A 22,104-nucleotide genomic window follows, 5' to 3' on the forward strand; every position below is an offset into this window, starting at 1 on the left:
GGAGAAATGGTAACGTGAAGGGTTTTCGACTCTTTGCAGCCACCTTGATAATATAAACCATTTTTTATATTTCTAAGTAAAAATGTGGCTTCGATGGACACTGTTGCCAAGCACCGCTAGCTCTTGAGGTTAATGTTAGCTTCAGATGTTTAAGCTGAAGTCCAGCCATTTTCTGATCTGCTTCTTTGGAGTTTTTTTTTCTCACTGCAAACTATTATTACAATTACAGCAAATTGATGCATCAGAGACTCTTTTGTTTACATCTGCTTCTCCAAGAGATCACATGAGGTTGTTTCTGCCTCATTCTTGCACAACAATTTTAATAATATCTTTCTATCTTTCAAATCGTGTGGTGTGTGCATGTCTGAGATTAGAGAGAAAAATATCTGTGAGGTTTCTGCTTAAGTTATGGTGAATGAGAGGACTGTATAATTTCACTGGTTCATAAATTTGTGGCTGCCAGTGGGCATAGTTTAGAATGCACTCCGAACAAGATGGTCCATTTGTTAATTATGGAAAATGAGCAGATTTGTGTGGCTCTGAAACCCAAAAATAAATAAAAGTTATAAGTATGCATTTTCACTAGGTTTATATGCCTTATTACTATAAAAAAATATATATATACAGCACCTGAAGAGGCTAAATTACACCAATCAGCTGAACATCTACAGCAATTCTAGGCTGCGGCATTCACTTTATATGTGTGATGCGACCTGATTTCAAAATCTGTTATGTTATATGAGACCAGCTTAAGTTTCCTGTTGCTCTGTATTCTTTGGCTCACTCTGTTCACATTTCTGCACCCTAAAAGTGAACAGCAGTAATCAGTCTCTGCATCTACAGTCTCGTGGATTTGTTCTATCCCTGGCATTTACAGGCAGCAAATATGAGCCTGTTTTCTGCTCAAAAATGCACGACACAAAGGTGAGGATGTTGTATAACAAGCGTTTCAGGGTTTACATGAGAAATACAAGGATGGGTTTAGCTCAGAATACACACCTGGTTGAATTTCACACTTCTGTTGAAGGGCAGAGAACAACTGCTTCCTCATGTCTGAAAACATCCAAGACTGTTGCCCCCAAAGTAGATGAGACAAGAGAGGCTAAACAAGAGATGATTAATCGTCAGTTTAGTCAATAAGCACAAAATTGATTCAGTTCCCGCTTTGTTTTCTGTGATTGATTTGTCATTTAAGCTAGTTTTAAGTAAATATGCCCCAAGCATTCCCTCGTTATTGCTTTGCTGTTGTTCAGTTTAGTGATTTTGTTTGTCTGCATTTTTTTGACTATTGGTTGAACAAAACAAAAACATTACATGATTTTTTTTTGGTATTTTTCAACATTTTCGAAGCAAATGATTGATCAGACATTGGCAAAAAATAACCTGCTGATTAACTGGAGATGAAAATAATGTACAATTTCAGCCTTAGATGACACAATTGCAAATATCAAAACAGGATACTGCAATCAATGTCGCTTATTTGAGTGTGACTTTATAAAATTCACAAATACAGTTCGTTGGTTTCATACAGGAGTGTATAGAAGGTGCTGTTTATTTCCTATGGATTACTGTTAAAAGTTTATAAGTGGCTGTACAAATTTTACTGCTTTCATTATTGACTTTGTGCTTGTTCTTCACACTCTTAAGCAAAACAGTGCAATTTTAATATGATATGATATGTCTTTGTAAATGTCTCATCGATGCTCTCAACATGACATTAAAAACCACCGGTGAGACGCTGACTCATGAAGACATACGTCCACAGAACCTCTTTCAAAGTCACATTCACTGTTTCAAAGCTGTATTAGTCATGATTTAGTGCCTTGCTTGTACCATGAGGAAAGACAGAGTGGACTTAGAGAGGAATACACATCGGTCTGACTTCTAATATATTCCATATGTGGCATGAGAGAAATCCATTACCATAGCTCAGAGAGAGCAGGGTTTCAGTCTGAATAGCAGGTCTCAAGGCGGGGAACTTATTACTACGATGTTATGCTAATGAGACTTTAATGACTCCTCTTAGATGGAATTCACTGTTTCTCAGCAGCAGCAGTCTGTCTAAAAGTTAATTTCAGCTCATTTTAACTTGACGTTCTTCACTTTTGACATCTGAATCATTCTTTGAAGAATATATTTCTGACAGTAATCACAGTTGTAGCTTGAAATCCACTTTAAGGCTCAATGAAATGATATTCCAGTAGGGTTATAAGCAGAGAGGTATGTGAAATGCCACCACATGATCATATTTTGTCAATGCTGCTCTTCCCTACAGATGGAGGACAACTTGGTGGAGGTGTGGAATAAAACGGGGCATCAGGGGAATCAGTGGAACCAAGCAGAGGTCCCCCTGAGGAAGCTCAGGAACTTTGAGGTGATATTTGAGGGGATTCGCTCGATGGACGTGAGCGGAGGAGCTGCACTGGACGATCTGGAGTTCATAGACTGTGCTCCAAGTACGTGACAAAAACTAATTTTCAAGAGTGTTTCCAATAGAGTAAACCAAAATAGAATATAAAAAATCAGCTAATAAATGCAATCAACAGTTTAAGTCAATTTTTCAAGCCACAAGGGCTCTTTGTTTAATGGTACATCTTGATAGAGGGTTGAACACAAAGCAGCACAGGAGATCTCTTTCAGATTCCAGGCCTCTGGGAATGGCGATGCAGGTTTGTCAACTGGTCACTCAACTGAAATATATAAGCAATTATTAAATAGACTGGTTGGAAATTTGGTGAAGATACTCATGCTCCCTGACGATAAAGTCTGACTTTTTCTTCTTCTCAGGTCAGTATTTAATACATCCAATAAAATCATAATATAATATAATATAATATAATATAATATAATATAATATAATATAATATAATATAATATAATATAATATAATATAATATAATATAATATAATATAATATAAATTATTTATGCGGCACTTTTCAAAACTAAATAAAAAATTGCTTTACATGATAAAACCAGACTAAAAACTTTAGACAATTTAGAGCAAAATTTCAATGGAATAATAAAACAAGTAAGACATGCTGGCATTAATAAAAAGTAGTAGTTATTTCAAAACTTTCCATCCCTCGGATCCTCTTCCGAAGAAGTTTGATGACACACCTGCAAAATGAATGATTTACTTTAGCTGCAGCTGCATGTTCTGTTCAGTATGAACTATCAAATGCTAACACATTAAACTAAGATGGTAAACCTTGCAGACATTACCTTTGCTAAGCTTTAGCATGTTGGTGGAGCTGCTAGCATGGCTGTAGGGTTGGTATATAATCGAGTAAAGGCCACGTGAAAGACTTTCCCAAGACTTTTTCCAAGTTTATATGCTCTAGATTATTACATTACTAATTTTTCTTGGTGAACCACACACATAATTGCAGTTATAGTGGACAATATAAACTATATATATATGATTCATTAATTAAAAATAACCGCAGACACATTGACTAAACTCACACTCTCTGTCTTGTTTCCTCTTTAATCAGAAAGTCCCTTCATTCACAACGGAGAGAAGACAGACAAGAATCGCTCCACAAAAATGAATAATGGTGCATCATAAAAAGAGCACCTTTGTCCACTTTCATCTCTGAATGTTTCTGGGCCATTAAAATTCAAGTACTGTAGGGGAGCATAGTGGATTCACAGGGTCTTGGAATTCCATTGTCCAAAGTAGAGCAGTGGAGAGGAAAGTTTTTTTAAAGGCAGAAATCTCACCACCTGGCAAAGTAATCACAGACTCACTGGTATTCAGCAAACCTCTTTGTGCACAGTGGCAGCACAAATCTTTCTTATTGGTTCTTTAGTTTATAAGTAGCCTTTAATTCAACTTTACTTTAAAAAGTTTGGGAAAAAGAGTTTGTATTATTCACTCATTTTCTGTTCATACCATTCTATCTTTGGCTAAGAAGTCTTAAGAATGTTCTTAATCTTGTCTTTCAAGATCACTGAACCATGAATCAATCTCTTTGTAAATGTGGGATTAAAGAATAGTAATGAATGATGTAAACCTTGACCAATTCTAGGTGTCTCAAAGCACCCGAATAAGTAATTACAGCAGCAAAAATGGCCTAGAAAATAAGAAGAGTTCAGCCCATATTATATAATATGGATTAAGTGACATTAAATTTCTCTCTTGCTTTCCTCTGTCGCTCTATTATCAAAGTATTCTTCCAATAATCTTCACAAGCGAGATATAATTATGCTGTGAAATTATTTTATGATCTTTCCAACTGATAGTTTTGGGTATGAAATTGACTCTGTCACTGACTGAACTCAGAGAAAAAGAAGGAGAGAGAGCGAGTGTGTCTTGAAATGAGGGTTTTCAATGTGATGACAGCCGCTGACAGACACCGTTTGATGTTGACGTCCAAGACAGATGTTTCACATTAAACAGGACCTGGCACAAAGCTGGACACCATGTGGGATGTTTTTTTTTTCCTTTGCCAGGTTCCTCCTCACCTCCAATGCACAAATATTACCACACTTACATAGAGAGACATAAATACTAACCTACAGACAAGTGAAGACAGAAAAAGACTGAGAGATGCGTATGTAAAAACTGAAAAGCAGACAAACTGTCTGTCCAAAACCAAATGACACAGACTTCAATCAACTTTAAATGTATGCTTAAATGGATTTCCAGTTTATTCTATGATGGTTTTAACCCCGCTGACCTCCTCCTCATTTCAGTCATCATTTAATGGCTCTAGCTTTGAAGTTCAACAGTGCACACATATCAACACAGACGCACATAATGTAGTTATATGTGCCCTGTCTCTGATCCACCTGATCTCTTTTCCTTCCTCTCTGTTCTGTCTCAAACAAGGTGGAGCTGGAGGCTTTGATTTCCTCGACAGGCCTTTGTCTGCTTTTGTTTGCTGTTGTCTCTGCTGCTGTGCACAGCCCAGGAAAGCTGTGTTTTAATAAGATACAGTTGTTCATCATAGCATTTTGTCTGATGCTAGATTTAATTCTCTGGATAGAAAAAAGGGCCATAGGTTCCCGTCTAATGAGCCAGTCCTGAAAAAGATTAAATGAGATGAGCTGATGTAGAGTGGAAACTGGAATGATAATTGTTTACCCCTCAGATCTGTGTCTGTTTTAGGTGCTGTGGATGCACTTAGTTGTCCCGCAGTCTCAGACTTTGTGTGTCACAGTGGCCACTGCATTGAGTACCACCTGGTATGTGACAACAAGGCCGACTGTGATGATGAATCAGATGAGATAGACTGTGGTGAGTAGAAAAGGGAAATAGCTTTCTTTGACAGCGAGAGAGAATCCGTCTTACTACAGAGCAGAAAGACTTCTCACTGTTTCCTTCCATCTTTCACTCTTTTAGACCACATAATTGGCTCGCCAGGTGCCTGTAATTTCAACATGGAGGAAGGCCAGTGGGAAGAGAGCTGCCAGCTTTCTCAAGACGCTGACGATGACTTTGATTGGAGGATCAGTCACAAGACCGAGACACCAGGAGCTGGACCTCACACCGACCACAGCCCAGGTCTGTACCTGCTCTGCTGCCACCAATATCTCCTAAAAAACAAATCTGAGTTAAAGGACAAAGTGCATCTTTTCTTACTGACCTCCACAAAAACAATATTTGGTCTGATGAATCAGCAGGAAGCATCATTTATGTGTGTCAAAGCTCTGGTTAACATTTGGTTAGATTTAGGCACAAGAATCTAGTTGGTTTGGGTTTTGGAAAAGATTATTGTTTGACTTCTATTAATTGTCTTTTTTTAAAGTTAGAGGATCACTTGTTGGATTGATCACGGTCACAAATTTTAAAAAAAAAACATGCTGACTGATTGAAAACTGAGTTGCAAGAATTATAGAATGATAAACTATAATACTATAGTATGTTTTTTTAATGTTGCCAAGCACCAAATGCACTTGATTTATGTAGTGGTCTACAAATGGAAGGTATTCATTCGGTTCTTCAGCTAAAGTTAACAAGGTTCAAGTCTGACTGGTGCTATAAAATTTAGTTTTAAACCCCTTTAATTTGAATGTCTGGCAACTTCTTGCTTAGAAGAAGCTCCACAGACTGAAATCTGTTTAAAGGATGGATTGTTTTTGGGTTTTCATTTCATCGCTTTCATTTTGTAGTGACTAGATCTTTATGCTGGTTTCAAGAATACTTATAATCATTTTTTGTTTACCCCACTGGTGTATCTTTTGTTTCAAATTAGTAAATATCACACATTAGCAGAGTGTTTTGAATGTTTCTCTCCCACATTTTCACTGACTTACTCAACCACTCTGTCCTTATAAAGTTTATAATACCACTATCTGACTTCCTCTGTTACTCCAGCAGACAAGAGTCATACTTTCTATTTTCTATGTCACTTAAATAAAACATTTTTAATATGTATATTGGCCAAGTGGCAGAATGTTGATTTTAAATGTGTCTGCAAAATGATTACTGACAGCACATTTATTTTGTTACCCCGACCGTGTCTGCTTTTAAATACAGTACCCACTCGCAGGAACAGCATGATGATTAAAATATTTCATGGTTAAGCTCAGACTCTCACAGCATTTGCTTAATGTTGGGGAACCACTGACATCTTGGTTTAGCATTGAAAAGTCAGCAGTAACTTGAAGCTCGAGACATGACTGCTTCATTTAAGAAACATTTCACCAAAACCACGATCCTCCCCAAACCTCAACCAAAGTGCTTTAGTTGGTTAAAACCAACCATATGCCAGACTCAGAATGCAAACTCCAGGTTTAGGTGTCGAAGTCCTGCACTTTGACTGACCCACCATCGAAACTGACCACCTCCTTACACCGATGCAGCGACTAACTTTGGTACAATTAACATACTTTAATATTTCTTCCAACCTGTGACGTCATAATGAGCAAACATACAGCTCTAATTCTGGACTAAGGGTCTTGCTTGTCCTCCAAACTCCCTGCTTGTTTGCTTTCTTGCTTGTTTTTCAGTGAAATATTAATAATGCTGTCAAGAAAGCCAATTTCTCCAAATTAAGAACAAACAACTTCTCCATCCTCCTGACATCTTCCATGTTTTCAGCTCTCAGGCAGCTCAGTGCAGCGCCTTTGTAATTACAACCTGACAGCCGGGAAATAGGAGCTTCCGACAGGCAGGTGAAGGCAGGGTTAATAATACATCCTTATCAATGTCAGTCTGAGTCAAACTGAGCTTAACAGCATCGGACTTGTTGTTTGTCTTGTGTATAGCCATGCAGCTTTAACTGATTAATTAAGAAATGATAGTGCCAAGGCTACAATTACCCTCAACTATAAAGGGCAATGCAAACCTTTGATTACTGTGTTGTCTTCTGTCTGTCTTCTGTCTGTTGATATAATAATAATAATAACTGTTAATTAAGAACACAGTGTTTTCAGCTTCTCCAAATTTGAGGGTTTGCTTCTGTCTCTGTTTTATATCATCGTGAAAGGAACATTTTCAGAGCCTGGAATGTTGGAGACATCACAATTGGTACAAAGAGATTGTGAAGCTCGTCCTTTTGAACTCCAAGCAGTTTCTAGAGTTTTTTGTTTTTTTTTAAAACTCCGCCACATTTTTATACAGTGTGGGCCCATTTTTCACTGCAATAAAAAGTCCCGTGCCTCCCTAGAAGCAGCAGAGTCTTGCCTCAAAGTAGGAAAATTTTTAAAATGTTTTATGTGCAACATAGCAAATTTAGAAAGCCCTAAATCATAAATTAAAAAAATGAAAAGTGAATTATTTGATTATTTATTTTACAAAAATTGAAAGAAATTTTTTTTTGCAAAAGTGCAACATTTTCCAACTGCCCATAGATGTTTACATAGTATAGATATTTTATGATTTGTTTCTATTCTTTCTTCTCCTACTGTATCTGCTGTAAAAACAACCTGCGTGTCACCCCAGTTTAGTCAAATGAAATACCTGTCTTTTTTTTTTTTTTTTTGATGTGGCTTTCGGCCATCGCTAAGTCACTCATAGCTTCTCAACTGCACCGATGAATGCAATTTTTATTTTTATTTTTTTATGGAATGTCTACTACTACTGCAACTACATACTACTACTTATTTTTGGTGGATTTTTAAATGTGACATGTAGAATAAAGTGATTTTGATGAAATACCACAATTTTAAAAAGCTTAGATTTTCCTTTCAGAAAAACAGGTCGAACACGGTTCAAGACCGTTGGAAACTTGGAAATCCAATGGTTCTTTCTGTTTTTGTAGGTTCAGGCTCTGTGAAATAATGTAGTTTTGGCTTTCTGTAGATATAAAATGACTTTTTTCTTCTTGTTTGTTTTTTTGGTTGTTGGTTAAGGTATAAATACAGTCGATGAATTGCTTGTTGCAGCCCAAGTTATAATTCATTTGTGATAACCTTGATGTGTAGTGATTAACAGTTGATCTAAAAGCATCTAGGGCAAACGTACAATTATTGAAAGGGAATTTTATGTTTTTCTGCACTGATGCTGCAGAGCTGATGTTGGACTGGAGGTGTATCATCCACACATACCTCGTCCACCATAAACTTGAAGATGAAGCAGCGTTTTTTCGAGGGTGACAGTGCACTCGATTAACCTGCTGTCCTACTCTGAGATGTAGCTGTAACTCCTCCTTGTATTGGCTGTCAGCGGGCTGCTGAGCCAATTCTGATTGGCCGGTTGAGTTCATCGATCGGAGTGATGACTCTGGAATCTGGATCAATAAATCTGACCATGTGGAACATACACATATTACAGCGATGAGCAAGTTCAAAGCATGACTCTGCAGAAATCCTTTAGTTGCATTATCCGATTATGTTACCATCAGAATGACAGAGCAACATGTGTTAATGGGAAACAACTTTTATCTGAGTGTCTGCACTGACTCTCGTTTGATTTATATGTTTTGAGTCACAGCAAAAGAAACCAGTGTTGTGGGTGGGAGCAGGGTTTTGCTGCTCACTGTGGATTGTGATGCCCTTAAATCCCCTTTAACTCATGTGGAAAACTCCCACTTTGTTCTGGCGTTGCACAGATGCAGTCTCATCTCCAAGCCTAGCCGAGCCGAAGAAGCCCTCTGCTGCTTTTTGCTGCAGGCTACAACATTTCACAACAACCTTCTTCTGTCCAAATATCATGTATATTGGAACCAACAGAACAAAATTATTGGATTTTTTTTCTGCAGCTGAAATTGGATGGTTGAGCAGGATTTAGCTCTGAAATGTTACTCATATCTTACATAAATGTACTACAAATGTAAAGTTTACTGCATTTGTCTCCAAAGGGGGTGGAGGGAACTTCTTGTACGTACACTCTGCCACTCAGAGGGAGGGTGACGTTGCCATGGTGACCACCAGGAGTCCATTTCCTGCCAGTATCGGCCAGTGTCACCTGCGCTTCTGGTTCTTCATGCACGGCTCTGACAGGATGGGAACACTGAAGGTGACCCAGTATCAGCCACATTTCCATAAATGATTCAAAGTCTTTCTGTTCTTCAGGTTCTATCAGGCACCGAGCCTCCAAGGATGTTTTTTATTGTCATTTACCATCAGATGATCCATCACAATCAACCTGAAGGCACTTTTTCAGGAATTTCTTTCTTGTTTTACTCACCCAATCACTGCATTACAGTCTGCTTACTGTCAATCATCTGTTACCCACAGGAGGGAATGAAAGTCTCCCTGCCAGCAAATAATCCATCAAAGCATGGCACCTTACAAACCTGATTATCATATCCATCTTTTCATGTCTTTTTTAGGCTCTCTTTGTTCGCTGGGTTAATTTCAAAACAAGAAACAACAAGCAAATACTAAAAAAAACACCCTAATTAGATAGAAAAGACAAGGCTCTCAGAACTGATGTGGAATATACACTAATTTAAATTATGTGAAAGTAAACATTGTAATTGCAGAACTGTATAAAATAAATTATTTCTGCAATCAGACTTTGTTATATATTGCTGATGTACATAAATATACTTTAAAGGGAACAATCACACACAGATTGTAAACAAAGCTGCTCAAAAAGCAACTCGCTTCAGTTTGTTAAACTAAGAATCAAGTACAAATAATGACAATAAAGTCAAAACTGAGCCTCGTAATCTGTAACTATACAAAATTCAAAAACTGTTAAAAATCAAGGAGAATTAGTTTGACATGATGAGTAGAATGTGTATGTTTTAAAACAAGGTATGAACAAGTAATGTGCTTAAGTACAATCTATGATCTCCATACTTTGCTTGATAACTTCTATTTTGTGCTACTTTATTTGGAGCATCTGTTCCACTAAAATTCATATGTGCAAAAATATTGTATATTTAACTGCATTCATCTGAGTCATATAATTATGGGCTACTTTCCAGATAAATACTTTACCTACTAGATATCATAAAATATGGTACCTTATGCAGGATTAAATTACCCAGCAACACATAAAGTAGTTAATTAGCTAAGTAACATTAGCTCCATCTCAACCACTTACCACGTTGAAAAGCTACTGAGGTGTAAGTGCTTATAATATGCATGGATAGTATCATAATAATTGATAACGTGACACTCTGAAAGGGCTAATTTAGATAATGAGTACTTTTACTGTTGATAAAGTCAGCACGTTTACATTGTAACTAGCTCAGGAAATGAGCCCAAATGCACAACTCGGAGAAAGGCAGATAAAAGTCTGCCTGTATTTTACCAAAACAGGAAGGGAAAAGAGATCAGGCAAAAAAAGAAGCTCCAGGTTAGCAAACAGAGGTCAAAAACAGAACAGAAATTATTATTAATAATGCCGTCTCGTTCGCTCAACTGGTCTAAAAGGTCAAAAAAATTATTTTAAAAAAACATATATACACTACCGTTCAAAAGTTTGGGGTCATCCAGACAAGTTCATGTTTTCCATGAAAATTCACACTTTTATTCATGTGCTAACATAACTGCACAAGGGTTTTCTAATCATCAATTAGCCTTTCAACACCATTAGCTAATACAATGTAGCATTAGAACACAGGAGTGATGGTTGCTGGAAATATTCCTCTGTATTCCTATGTAGATATTCCATTAAAAATCAGCTGTTTCCAGCTAGAATAGTCATTTACCACATTAACAATGTCTAGACTGGATTTCTGATTAATTCAATGTTATCTTCATTAAATAAAACTGCTTTTCTTTCAAATATAAGGACATTTCTAAGTGACCCCAAACTTTTGAAGGATAGTGTATATATCTTATTTATGGTTGGAAATCTGGATGAAAAGACAATCTGACAGGAAATGAATGGTAGATGAATGGTAATACTGTACAAAAAACTGTGACACTTAAGTAGTCATTTTATCGCAGGACTTGTACGTAATGGAATATTTTTACATTGTGGTACTATTGGAACTGTTAAAAGATGTAAGTAGTTCTTCCTCGTCTGAAGGGGAACTTTTAAAATGAATGAACACAAGTAAAATGTGTGATCAAAAGGATGTCTTATTACAACATAGCAAACTGTAACTTTATCCTACACAGTGTCGATCTACGGAGAGTTCTTTTGTGTTGTTGTAAAGGTTATAGTGTGTTTGGGTCCTTTTCAGACCAAAATAAATTTCATTCAGAACAAATACCACTCAAAAATAACCAATAACCACTGTCTCGCTCAATTTAGTGCACAACATCATTTGGAAATGTCGTTTTATGTCACGTGAACTCATCAGGTCTACACCGTTGGATCCAGCGGTACCCGTCTGCGGATGTGGGCAGCCACTGGAAACCATGGCAACCAATGGAGATACGCTAATGTCATCCTGTCCAACCAGGCACCTTTCAGAGTGACCTTCCAGGCAGAGGTGGGTGGAGACATGTGGACTGACATCGCTCTGGATGACATCTCCTTCACCACAGATTGCATGATTGGAGGTAGTTTCCATTTTGTTTCTTTTTTCCCCCCACATTTCCCGCCCCTCCAGCACCGTCCTCATTTTTCATTTCATTTCCTCCCGTTTTCACCTTCTCCCATTTCCTCTTTTTTCCATATTTTCTGTCCTCCAACATCCCCGTTCTGCTCCTCAGTTTCCATGTGACTTGTGTGGACCCTCGGGGAGAGTGTAGTGAGCTAATGGAGCCTGTTGCCCTGTAGGTCCATATATAAATTCACCGTGGAGACGGGGTCAATGCCGGGGGATGGCACAGAGGGCTTCAGGGAGCAAAAGCAATTACATTTATATTGTGTTGTTTCCTCACCCCCACCTTCTCACTCTGCCTTTACCCTTAAACTGCTTCTTCAACTGACTTTCTGGAGAAGCTTGTGATCTTAAAAACAGCGTTAGCATAATTTTTCTGCTTTTCCACCATGTACACCCATCTCCAAACAATTCTCTGACATTTCTCATTGAACCATCTTCACTAAAAAGGGCATTTTTTTTAAATCTCAGGACCAGTAACTCCGCAGCCTCTGACCTGTGGTGCGGACCAGTTCCAGTGTTCGTACTCTTTTCAGTGCATCCCCCAGAGCTGGAGGTGTGACGGGGTGCCGGACTGCGTTGATCGGTCTGATGAGGAGCACTGCCCGGCCTTGGTACCCGGAACTCTTCCTCCTCAGGACGCCTGTCCGACTGGATATTTTCAGTGTTCAGACCTCCGCTGCCTCCCTTCCATCCTGCGCTGCGACAGAGTCCTTGACTGCCCAGATGGAGAGGATGAGTACAGCTGCCGTGAGTTAGCTCGTGTGTTTTTGTCATTAAGGATAGTTGACTGGAAACGGGCCTTGCAGTTCTGGGGAATCCACTTCACTTGAAGTAAATAGTACAAATATGTGATCCAGTAACAGATAGATGTATTATCCTGTATAAAAGCTTGTCAGTGATCGAGCTAAATAACTCAAAAATTCAACACCATCATCTCTTTCCAAAAGCATAATGGTTACTTGTGGATAATCCACAGACCTCATGGTGAACTGCTTTCACTGGAACTATTTTCCACTGGAGAAGTAGTCCCTATAAAAACTGTTGACAGCATGTGATGTTGATTATCCAAAGCAGCAACGGCACTGTTTCCAAAAAGACAACATGGCTGCTGTTGTAGAGGCAGTAAAATCAGATATGAAACCATTTTTTGCATGAGTGGAGGTGTTTGACTTTGAAGCTGTGTTTAGTTGCTGGTTTGTGTCCTTGTATCCGAAACCAACCAAATTTACTCCAGGTTTGTCTCGAACCATATTCCACCATTTTCTCTGTCTCCTGTGTTAGATTTCTTCACTCTCTTCATGTTTTTTGTCTTTTACATCTGCTCTTAATCCCAGTAGTTAAAATATGACGACTGTATCGCTTTATTTATTTTGTGTGTTAAATTCATTTTTATTTTAGTCAGCGTTTGTTGTTTTAAAATGTGCTCCTTAAATAAACTCGATGTTTCTGTGTCCTTGATTGAAAGCAGCAGGTTTGTGGTGCCTGGCAGTATGATGATTTTTCTCAGCAGCATGGAGGCAAAAGCTGAACTGTTTGAATTTTGGTGCAACAACTTGCACAATGTTTACTTGCAAAGAAACATCTAAACTCTAAACATCTCAAAACTCTAAACATGACGAGAGTAATGTGCAGTAGGAAAATTGAAGAAGTAAACACAGATTATCTCACAGATTATGATCAAAGTAGCGCTGATGTTCCGCTCATCGGTGAATTCACCCCTCTTCGTGTTTCCTCATTTTTCCACCAGCTCTGCTGCAGTGTGAGCTGGGAGAACTGGTGTGTGAAAATTCGCCTGCTTGCATCCCGCTTCAGAAACGTTGTGATCACTCTGCCGACTGCCTGCCTTTCCACTCAGATGAGTCCAGCTGCGATGGTAACATGCTTTTACTAACCTTACCAACACTCCAAAGTCTGACTACTTCTACTTCCACCACCAAAACACCACGCCTAATGTGCTTTGATCATATATTTCTCCACATTTTTCCACTTGCATTCGTGACTGCATGCTTCGATTTAGCTTCTTTAAAAGCTTTGACATCAGTCATTGTGACATTTAGTTCAAGTATGGTGTTCCATCACATTTTGGGGTCTGGCTGTTTAGTCTTCAAAGCACACCTCACAGGTTACAGTGAGCTGCCAAAATCCAATCCATATAAACCTCTGCTTTCCTGCGTTTTAAGAAACAAGACCAAACCTCCCATTTAGCCTACATTCACTGCCAAGCCATAGTCGCTTTATCAAGAGTGGAACAGAACTTCATAATGGTGTTTCAAACATGATGATTATTTCACAGCCAACCCTGATAACCCTCAACTAACCTATGAAGGCAGGAACACACATCATCAGGTGTATTGTACGGAAGAAGGAAGAAATGGTTTAATCAACAGTATGGTCCAGAAGTCGTAGGTAGATGTATAGATTCTTATCCATGCGGTACTATCTTCAAATTCATTCTGCAGTTTGATAACAAGCCTAAACGTGCAACCAGAGACATAAAGAACAAGAAGTCCTGCAACAGATGGATGGCCCCTACAGAGCTCTGATCTTAACACCATGGAGTCAGTCTGAGGTTACATGAAGACACAGAAAACACTAAGACACCAAGAATTGTCTCCAACCTTTCCAAAATGCTTGGAACAACCTACTTTCCAAGTACCTTGAAAAACTGACTCAAGTGTGCCTGGGAGAACCTGCACTTTTTATGACATAGCTTTACTTTTGAAAGCATCCTCATTTTATTTCGTGCACTAAAACTCTTTCACAGCACTCCACATGCTCTCTGTAGAGGTTAATGGAAGACACTCAACAGTGCGCTGTTTCCCTCAACAACATAATGCATCTGTTCCCTGTCAGGGGAAGAGAAAAATGGTTGCTAGTGACAGAGAGAAAGAGAGCATGGAGACAGGAAGAAGCATTCAAAGAAATTATTTTTGGTGTTTTTTTTATGTTTGATAATGGCTACTTTCTTTTTCTTCATTTGCAGATTGTCCTCCAATGTATTGCCTGAATCTCGGCACATGTGTCGCAGAGCAAAACGGCCCTGTTTGCATGTAAGTTGAACTTAACTGACACAAACATGCATTTATAAGCAGAGCTATGCACAAACTCACACATTCATAAACAAGCACAAACAAAGATAGGTATCACGTCTACTCTCTCTCGCTTTCTCTCTCCTCCTCCTCCCTTCCTTTATCTCTCTTTGAGAGATTTAAATCATGGAAATCCCATCAGTCTTGTTTCTTGCCATGGAAAGACACGCTCCGCGAAGCATGTGGGAATCTGCTTATCCCCTGCAGATTAAACAGGGGTTCTGCCTTCATTTATCCACCAGCATAGTGTTTCCTGGGAATCTCCGATGGATTCTCCTGGTCAATATTTAAACGAGGCCTCCGCCACCAGTGGTCTTAGCGGGTAGGCCACAGAAAACTCATTCAGTCATTCATTTAGTCGAGACAGACACTACGCTCACTCTGTTGGAGATTTTATATGAAGCTCATGAATCTGCTTCATCAGCGTGGAATGTGTGCAGTGAAGTATTATTCATTAAAAAAAATAAGAATGCAATTATGAGACTTGCTGCTGGATCCGCTAACATCATTACGCACCAGTGAATCCTCTCTGAGACATGAGTGCATGAGGATTCAACTCTGCAAAAAAAAAAAAAAAATGGATGTGAAATGTGTAGCAGGTGAGATATATGTTCTCTAAAGTCACATTGTTAACTGCACAGTGTGTCGACAGTGCAATCAGTGTCACATTGTTGTAAATGCAACACATCAGGGTTTGTCTGTTTCATCTTCCGTATCTGTCTGCAAATCAATTATCCTGTGAAACCCCAATGAGGAACCACACTTTTGTTGACATTCATTTTCTGTACAGTTGGTCAAATCGCCTTATTTTAAACCATAACTGCTACAAACTGCAGACTTTCAATGGCAGCCCTCACCTAACTTAACTTACAACACGTCTTCTCCAGCTTAGCCTTATGTGTAAGCTGCCAAACCTACCAGAAGTGCACCGCTGATGTCAGTTTGCAGGCTAGACAGCAAATACAGAATATATATGTACCTGCAGACATCCTTTTATATGCTGGTGTGGCCGTTACTATTCAGTATCTTTACTACTTACAACAAGCTGCCTGCCAGAGACATATCAGCAGCTTGTCTCTAATTTATCTGCCAGAGCTCAGCCTGCCAGATGCTGTCAATCAAACACAGATACCAACATGCCTTTCCAGCTGCTAGAGAGGAAAGAGGGCAATTCTTATATTTCCCCAGAGAGCCCTTTCTTTCTTTTAATGATAAAAAACTGTTGACAAGAAATTATTTGTGCCTGCTTTTTGTCAGAGATGCTGCCTCTCCCTCGTGCCCTCATTCTCTCATTCTTGTGTTTGATTCCTCTTCCTATTCATCCCCCTGTCCAACATTCCCCACTGAAGCTCCACCACTGCCGCTGCCTCCTCTCATTATGTAACAGGACTTTACCACTGTCATTCACTGCTCAGTGTGGTATGGAGCTCTAGTAGCTGTTGCAGCGTTGATAACAGCTCCGAGGCCAGCACTGGGAGGGCACCTCTGGCTCTGTATTTGAATCACGTCCCTGCACTCTGCTGAGCAGGGTCCACCGGGGACCCGGGCCAGGAACAGCCCACTGCCATGGCCAGACTGTCACACAGAATGTACGCTGACCCCCTCTGAATGATAATGACACAGCCTGGCTTCGCTGAGAGCTGTGTGTTTCGCATTAGAAGGTCAATGTTGCTCAGAAATCAAGCTGATACTGAACAGATGTTGACTTGGAGGAGAGTTTGGGAGACGAGGAAGCTGCTTTCCCAGAGATGCAGCTCACCAAACCAGCCAAACTATTTGTAAATTACTCTGTATTTCCATGCTGGATTGCTGGTGCATAAATCTTAAACCATTTGCCAAGATACAAACGGTGTGCACATGTTTGATGGAGAAACCAGGTTATTTTCTTTATCTTAGTATCTTTCTTCATTCATTTTGCTTCACTTTTGTCATTTTTTTTCTTTTATAAATCATCACCATAAGGTGTTTCCTATGTTTTCTCCACAAATGTAGAGTGTGCTGAGGTTTTAAAGGCACAGTAATTTCAGAAAACAGGTGGGTGAAAATTCATCAGGTTTTTCTCAAACTGGATTTGTTGGTTGCTATTTACAAAGGTGTATTATTCCAACTTTGGTGCTTTTTTCAGTATTTCTGACAGCTGGACGTGACTGTGAGATTGATTCAAGATAAACTACAGTGTCTTTGGTTCATTGGTGTGTTTTCAAAAGTTCATGGACAAAAATGGAGCTCAAGGTGGTACAGAAATAAGAATGGAGGCCTGTTCCTGATAAGCCATGCTTATATCAGTTAGTCAGTTCATACTTTAGGATTGTTTCGGATTCCTAAAGTAAATTCAGCATTTTTCAAACTCAGGATAAGTCTGAGTTGTGGCTTAACTGGAGTTTCTCACCTGGTTGGAAAGCAAAGATTTTACCACTGACTCTCTGCCATATTATTAGACATAATTAACTGGACAGTCCAAAAATAAAGGTTTACAGAAGGTCAGCTTACATAAATAGTAACTTAAATAAATTACACGGTGATTTCATGTGATGAAAAATAACTGCATGACCTAGAACTGACCTTTATGGAACTGCTTTTGCCCGAATTGATGTATTGGGTTCATTAATCCTTGCTTTTCTTAGTTTGCTTTTTGTAACGTGCTTTATAGAACAGGCCTTCGTCTTTTTGTGAGACTTGTTAAGAATAATAATAATACTTGTACCGGATGTGTGCTGTAATGTAGTGTAAGCCATTTTTAAATTTGAAAGGTGCAAGTAAAGTGTGTTTTGATTATTTTGCTGCAGCACTATGTCTCAGCATCCATTTCACATCTTTTTGACTGTTTGTTTGTATCTGATCGCAGGTGTAATCCAGGATGGACAGGAAACCGTTGCCATTTGAGGGAGAAACCTCCCTCTCCACTTCATCACCCACACCAGAGGACACAGAGCTGGGTAATCAAGAAACACACCTCCCCACTCACCTCTGTTAAACCAAACTTAATTACCATATCCTTGCATACCCTGTTAATGTCTCAGCACGTTCCAGTGAGGATTGAATGCCTCCTCCTTGTTTAGATGCTGTGTATGCTGGCATCGGTATCGGGTTGCTGCTGCTCGTACTCGGACTCGCAGTGTGTTTTCTGGCTTTATTCAAGAACAAATGCTGCCAAATGTGAGTTTTATCTGCAATATTACCGTCACTGTTGCTCATTTTTCTGATCCTGGTGTTGTTCATGATGAAGGTGATGATGAGTGTGTTTGCTGGCTCCACAGAAAGCCTCACGCGATGGTGACGGATAACCTAGACTCTGACTGGGGAGCACAGGTCAGCACACAGAAATGTCCGATCAATCATCAGTGAATTCATTTTGAGTAACATTTGGTTTTCAGGCTATACAAATCTCATTTTTCTCCCTTTCAGCTCGCATTTATTCAATTATTGGATTTAACATAAGAGGAGGTCAGAAGGTGATTGCCAAGCCTCTCTGCTAAATTAGATTTTTGATTTAAGATTATTGATTTTGCCCTTAATGCACGTCTCTGCAACTTTGTGTTTCTTCAAGTGTCATATGTACACACTGTGGTGTATGTACAGCCGTATACAACCACATAATCTGATCAAATACAGCAGCACAAACCTACAAAGCCAAAAATAACCGGTTCAATCAGTCGTTTTTCTGCCGCTGCCCGAACAAAAAGGTCACATGACGAGAGGCTATACACCAGATTGCATTACGTTGCACAGGTGCTCCTATTATTTCCGCCCACTGTGTGCTTTGTTTCCCGCAATTTCCGCCGTTATTCGTGCCATCAGTGAGAAAGATCCCAGGACAGGAGATGATACAGTCGCAGCTCTTCCATTTGGTTAATGGCTCTTGTGTGTGTGCATTCATGAGTGTGTGTCAAAAAGAAAAAAAAAAAACAAAAACACAAAATGAGTGTGATGCATGTCTGAGCACACGCACACATTTTTATGTCCATGGGCATATCATCGAATAATAAACATGAGAGGGATGTGGGGAGCCACAACTGTCACGGCTCTGATGAGGGAAATTATTACAAATTTCATGGTGGAAAGTGTGTGTGTGTGTGTGTGTGTGTGTGTGTGTGTGTGTGCGTGCGTGCGTGCGTGCGTGCGTGCGTGCGTGCGTGTTTTGTACTGATGAGACGCAGACATGTGACATTACACATGTTCTTTTCCAAAAGCAAATATGAAACCTTTATGTTTTCTTCATGCCAACAATTAAAATCTGATTATGCTTCTATGATATACTGCATACACACAGAGCTCTTAAATACATTCCAGTTTATTCTATATCTGTTTTGGCATGTCTGTACATGTTTGCTTTCATGTGGCTGCCACTGCTATAAATAGAGTGCTGTAGGTGTGAAGTGGTATCTCCATGACATAGACAGATCCACTTCGCCACTTGCTTCGCAGATGAGCGGAAACGGTGTGTGATTATTCCACCTCCAGAAGATGATGAAATGCTTTATGGAGGTTAGAGGTGTAATTATGGACACATAACAGGTCAAACTGGTTTTAATTGCGCCTGCATTTCACGCGCTCTCACACATTAAGGCACATCTCATTTTAAACCCACGTACATGATTTTCTTTGCCCCAGCGCCCGTCCCTGGATGAAAGGTCATGTGGTTGTCCTGGCGTTAACCCCAGCAGGAGTGATGGTCGTGGGCTTTCCATTAGTGTCTACCCGTGGGGGCGGGAGGTGGAGGTGAGGTGTCTGCGCCGGCCTTTACTCTAATTATCTGTGCGGAAGTCAGTGACGTGATGTATGTCTCTTTGTGTGTACTCATCCACAGCATGGTTCGAACTGGAAAGACGCCAAGCTGTCCTTCTCCAACCCTTTGTACAAATACCCCCCCGATGCTAATGGTGCTGACTGCAACAGCTCTGAAGCATAAAAACAATGGACCTTATCTAAGATGTTGGCATTTTGCCTTTGTTTAGATTGCATAGTATAGATAGACAGTACATGTAGGGAAAGAGAGCAGGGGAATGATAAGTTGGCAAAGGTCTGGCTGGCCGGGAGTCGTCCTTTATGTGTTCATTCTGCAATCAGTCAGATTTAAATGATGTCCTGACCTGCTGCTGAGGTACCAGTTTGGGTTGAAAATATAAAGAGTGAATTTCAGATATTTTGCAAGAAGCTTTTCAATGGTAGTTGTGAGCCGTAGCTACAGTCTTTAAATGACTTGGCGTGGTATTCCCCACTCGATCTGCAGAAGAGCCGATGATCGTTGAATCCGAGTTTTATGTATAAATACCAATAAATTAGTTATTAAAGCACTCAAAAATTCTGTGTGCAACTTCTCAGATCCACAGGATGTCACAAAAATCACCAGCACCTCGGACCAAAATGAACATGAGTCAAACATTCTCCTTATCGTCCTGCTTAATTTACAACCGCGAAGGTTGCATACACAAGAGCAAACAAAAAACAATCCAGCGAGAGTGGAATGGAATGGATGAAAGCGTAGAGGAGCAGACGAACCTTAAAGCAGCAGTAGTGACACTATGGTACCTGTCAGTTTTTTGATGTGTGTGATTGCTTCCCAACACTGGATGTCTGATGGGCCTACAACTCGGCAGTGTATGATTGAGCTACTCTTCAACAGGAATCAGCACAGGATTCACCCCGTTACGACTGCACAAAAATCATCTGCACCTGATTGGACGATGCTTCACTTGGTGCTCCTGGATTTAAAACTGGACCAACATAGCTGCTTGCTTGGGCACTCCCTTTAATTGTCTTCCTGAAGACATTTGAGGTGAGAAATAACCCACGCAGTTGCTGAATCTGTCTTCATTTTAGATCAACAACCATCATTTAAAAAGTTTTTCAAGAAGTTTCGTGACACATCACACTCGACGCTCCTCGCATCATTTGCATTAAGTAGCCAAGACCTCATCTTTATGCAAATTAGAAGATGGCAACGCAACGCCCCAACTTTTGAAATGTTGAAGTGAAGGATGCTGTGGACAGGAACCATCACGCTGAAATGAAATAAAATGAATGTACATAAATTAGTTTGAAATGGAGTGGGACTTCACTCTTGGTTGTTTATAAGCAGTTTCAAAGGGAGGGACTCGCATGCACTAACATGCATGAGTGGCTGAACCGGCTGCCCAAACTTAGAACAGAGTGGTTCAGATTACAACACCCACAGAGCGAGTGTGACTATGTTTATGTACGGTATGAACAGTAATGTCGATTTAACTGCAGGAGCTGTGCCCTGTGCAGCACTATGTTGCTTTCTTTTTGAGATTTAGAAGAGAAGATCAATACCACTCTCATATTTGTCAGGTAAATATAAGCTCAAGATGGTGAGCTAAGTAAGATCCAAGCCTGGAAACAGGAGAAACAGCCACACTGTAACAACATCTGCCTACTATTACCTCTAAAACTCACTAAGTAACATATTATATCTTGTTTGTTTAATTTGTACAAAATATTAAAAATGCCGAGTTGCAGTTTTATGGGTCGTGTTTCTTTGCCAAGAGCAATAAACTTTTGAATCTATATGGAGACTTTCTGCTGGCTATAGCCAAGTGTGGCATCGATCTTCTCACTAAATTCTTGGCAAGAAAGCGAATAAATGTACTCCATTAAATGCTGACTGTGGAAACATTTTAAAAAAAGCATAATTTTTAAATACTTTTTTTTTTTTTAAAAGAGACGGACAAATGTCATTAGGGCATTAGAACAAATCCAAGAAATAACATTTTGGACACCATTGTGGCAGTGTATTAACTAAGCGCTACAAGAGTCTTTCTATTTGTGGCGCCTTGTGAATGGTGATTAAAGGTTTTCTTCAGTGCTGGCAAAAGCAGAAAACATCCAGTTCGCCGAATTGAAATGCTCCGCTGAGCACACAGAGCCTCCAAATAGAGTCCTGACTTCATTAGTGAGCCACTTTAATCCTCACAAGCGCAAATAAAATAGTTTGCCCGTTTTATTTGCAAATTAAAATCCATTACAAGTTGGCGTCCTTCAGCTGCTATGTGTGTGGTTTGAACTGACTCTGTATCAAACAGCACACAGCAGATGGATCATAAACAGCACAGTTAAACCTATCTGTTCTAAATTTCACGACTGTTCAGT

General features: G+C 39.5%; 1 protein-coding gene across 1 annotated transcript in view; it reads left to right on the forward strand.

Annotated features, from left to right (window-relative positions):
* The window catches only part of malrd1 (MAM and LDL receptor class A domain containing 1), a 63,389-nt gene extending 41,748 nt beyond the window's left edge, over positions 1 to 21,641 (forward strand). The window contains 14 exon segments of the mRNA XM_055006943.1: positions 2,276 to 2,456; positions 5,116 to 5,244; positions 5,350 to 5,511; positions 9,251 to 9,408; positions 11,657 to 11,858; positions 12,374 to 12,652; positions 13,653 to 13,778; positions 14,889 to 14,955; positions 17,840 to 17,886; positions 17,889 to 17,930; positions 18,054 to 18,150; positions 18,252 to 18,303; positions 19,606 to 19,713; positions 19,802 to 21,641. Of these exon segments, the coding sequence (XP_054862918.1) occupies positions 2,276 to 2,456; positions 5,116 to 5,244; positions 5,350 to 5,511; positions 9,251 to 9,408; positions 11,657 to 11,858; positions 12,374 to 12,652; positions 13,653 to 13,778; positions 14,889 to 14,955; positions 17,840 to 17,886; positions 17,889 to 17,930; positions 18,054 to 18,150; positions 18,252 to 18,303; positions 19,606 to 19,713; positions 19,802 to 19,903 (1,752 nt within the window). The 3' untranslated portion in view covers positions 19,904 to 21,641.
* Positions 21,642 to 22,104: the final 463 nt, after the last annotated feature.

Source organism: Amphiprion ocellaris, chromosome 22, assembly GCF_022539595.1.
Source record: "Amphiprion ocellaris isolate individual 3 ecotype Okinawa chromosome 22, ASM2253959v1, whole genome shotgun sequence".
Lineage (NCBI taxonomy): Eukaryota > Metazoa > Chordata > Actinopteri > Pomacentridae > Amphiprion > Amphiprion ocellaris.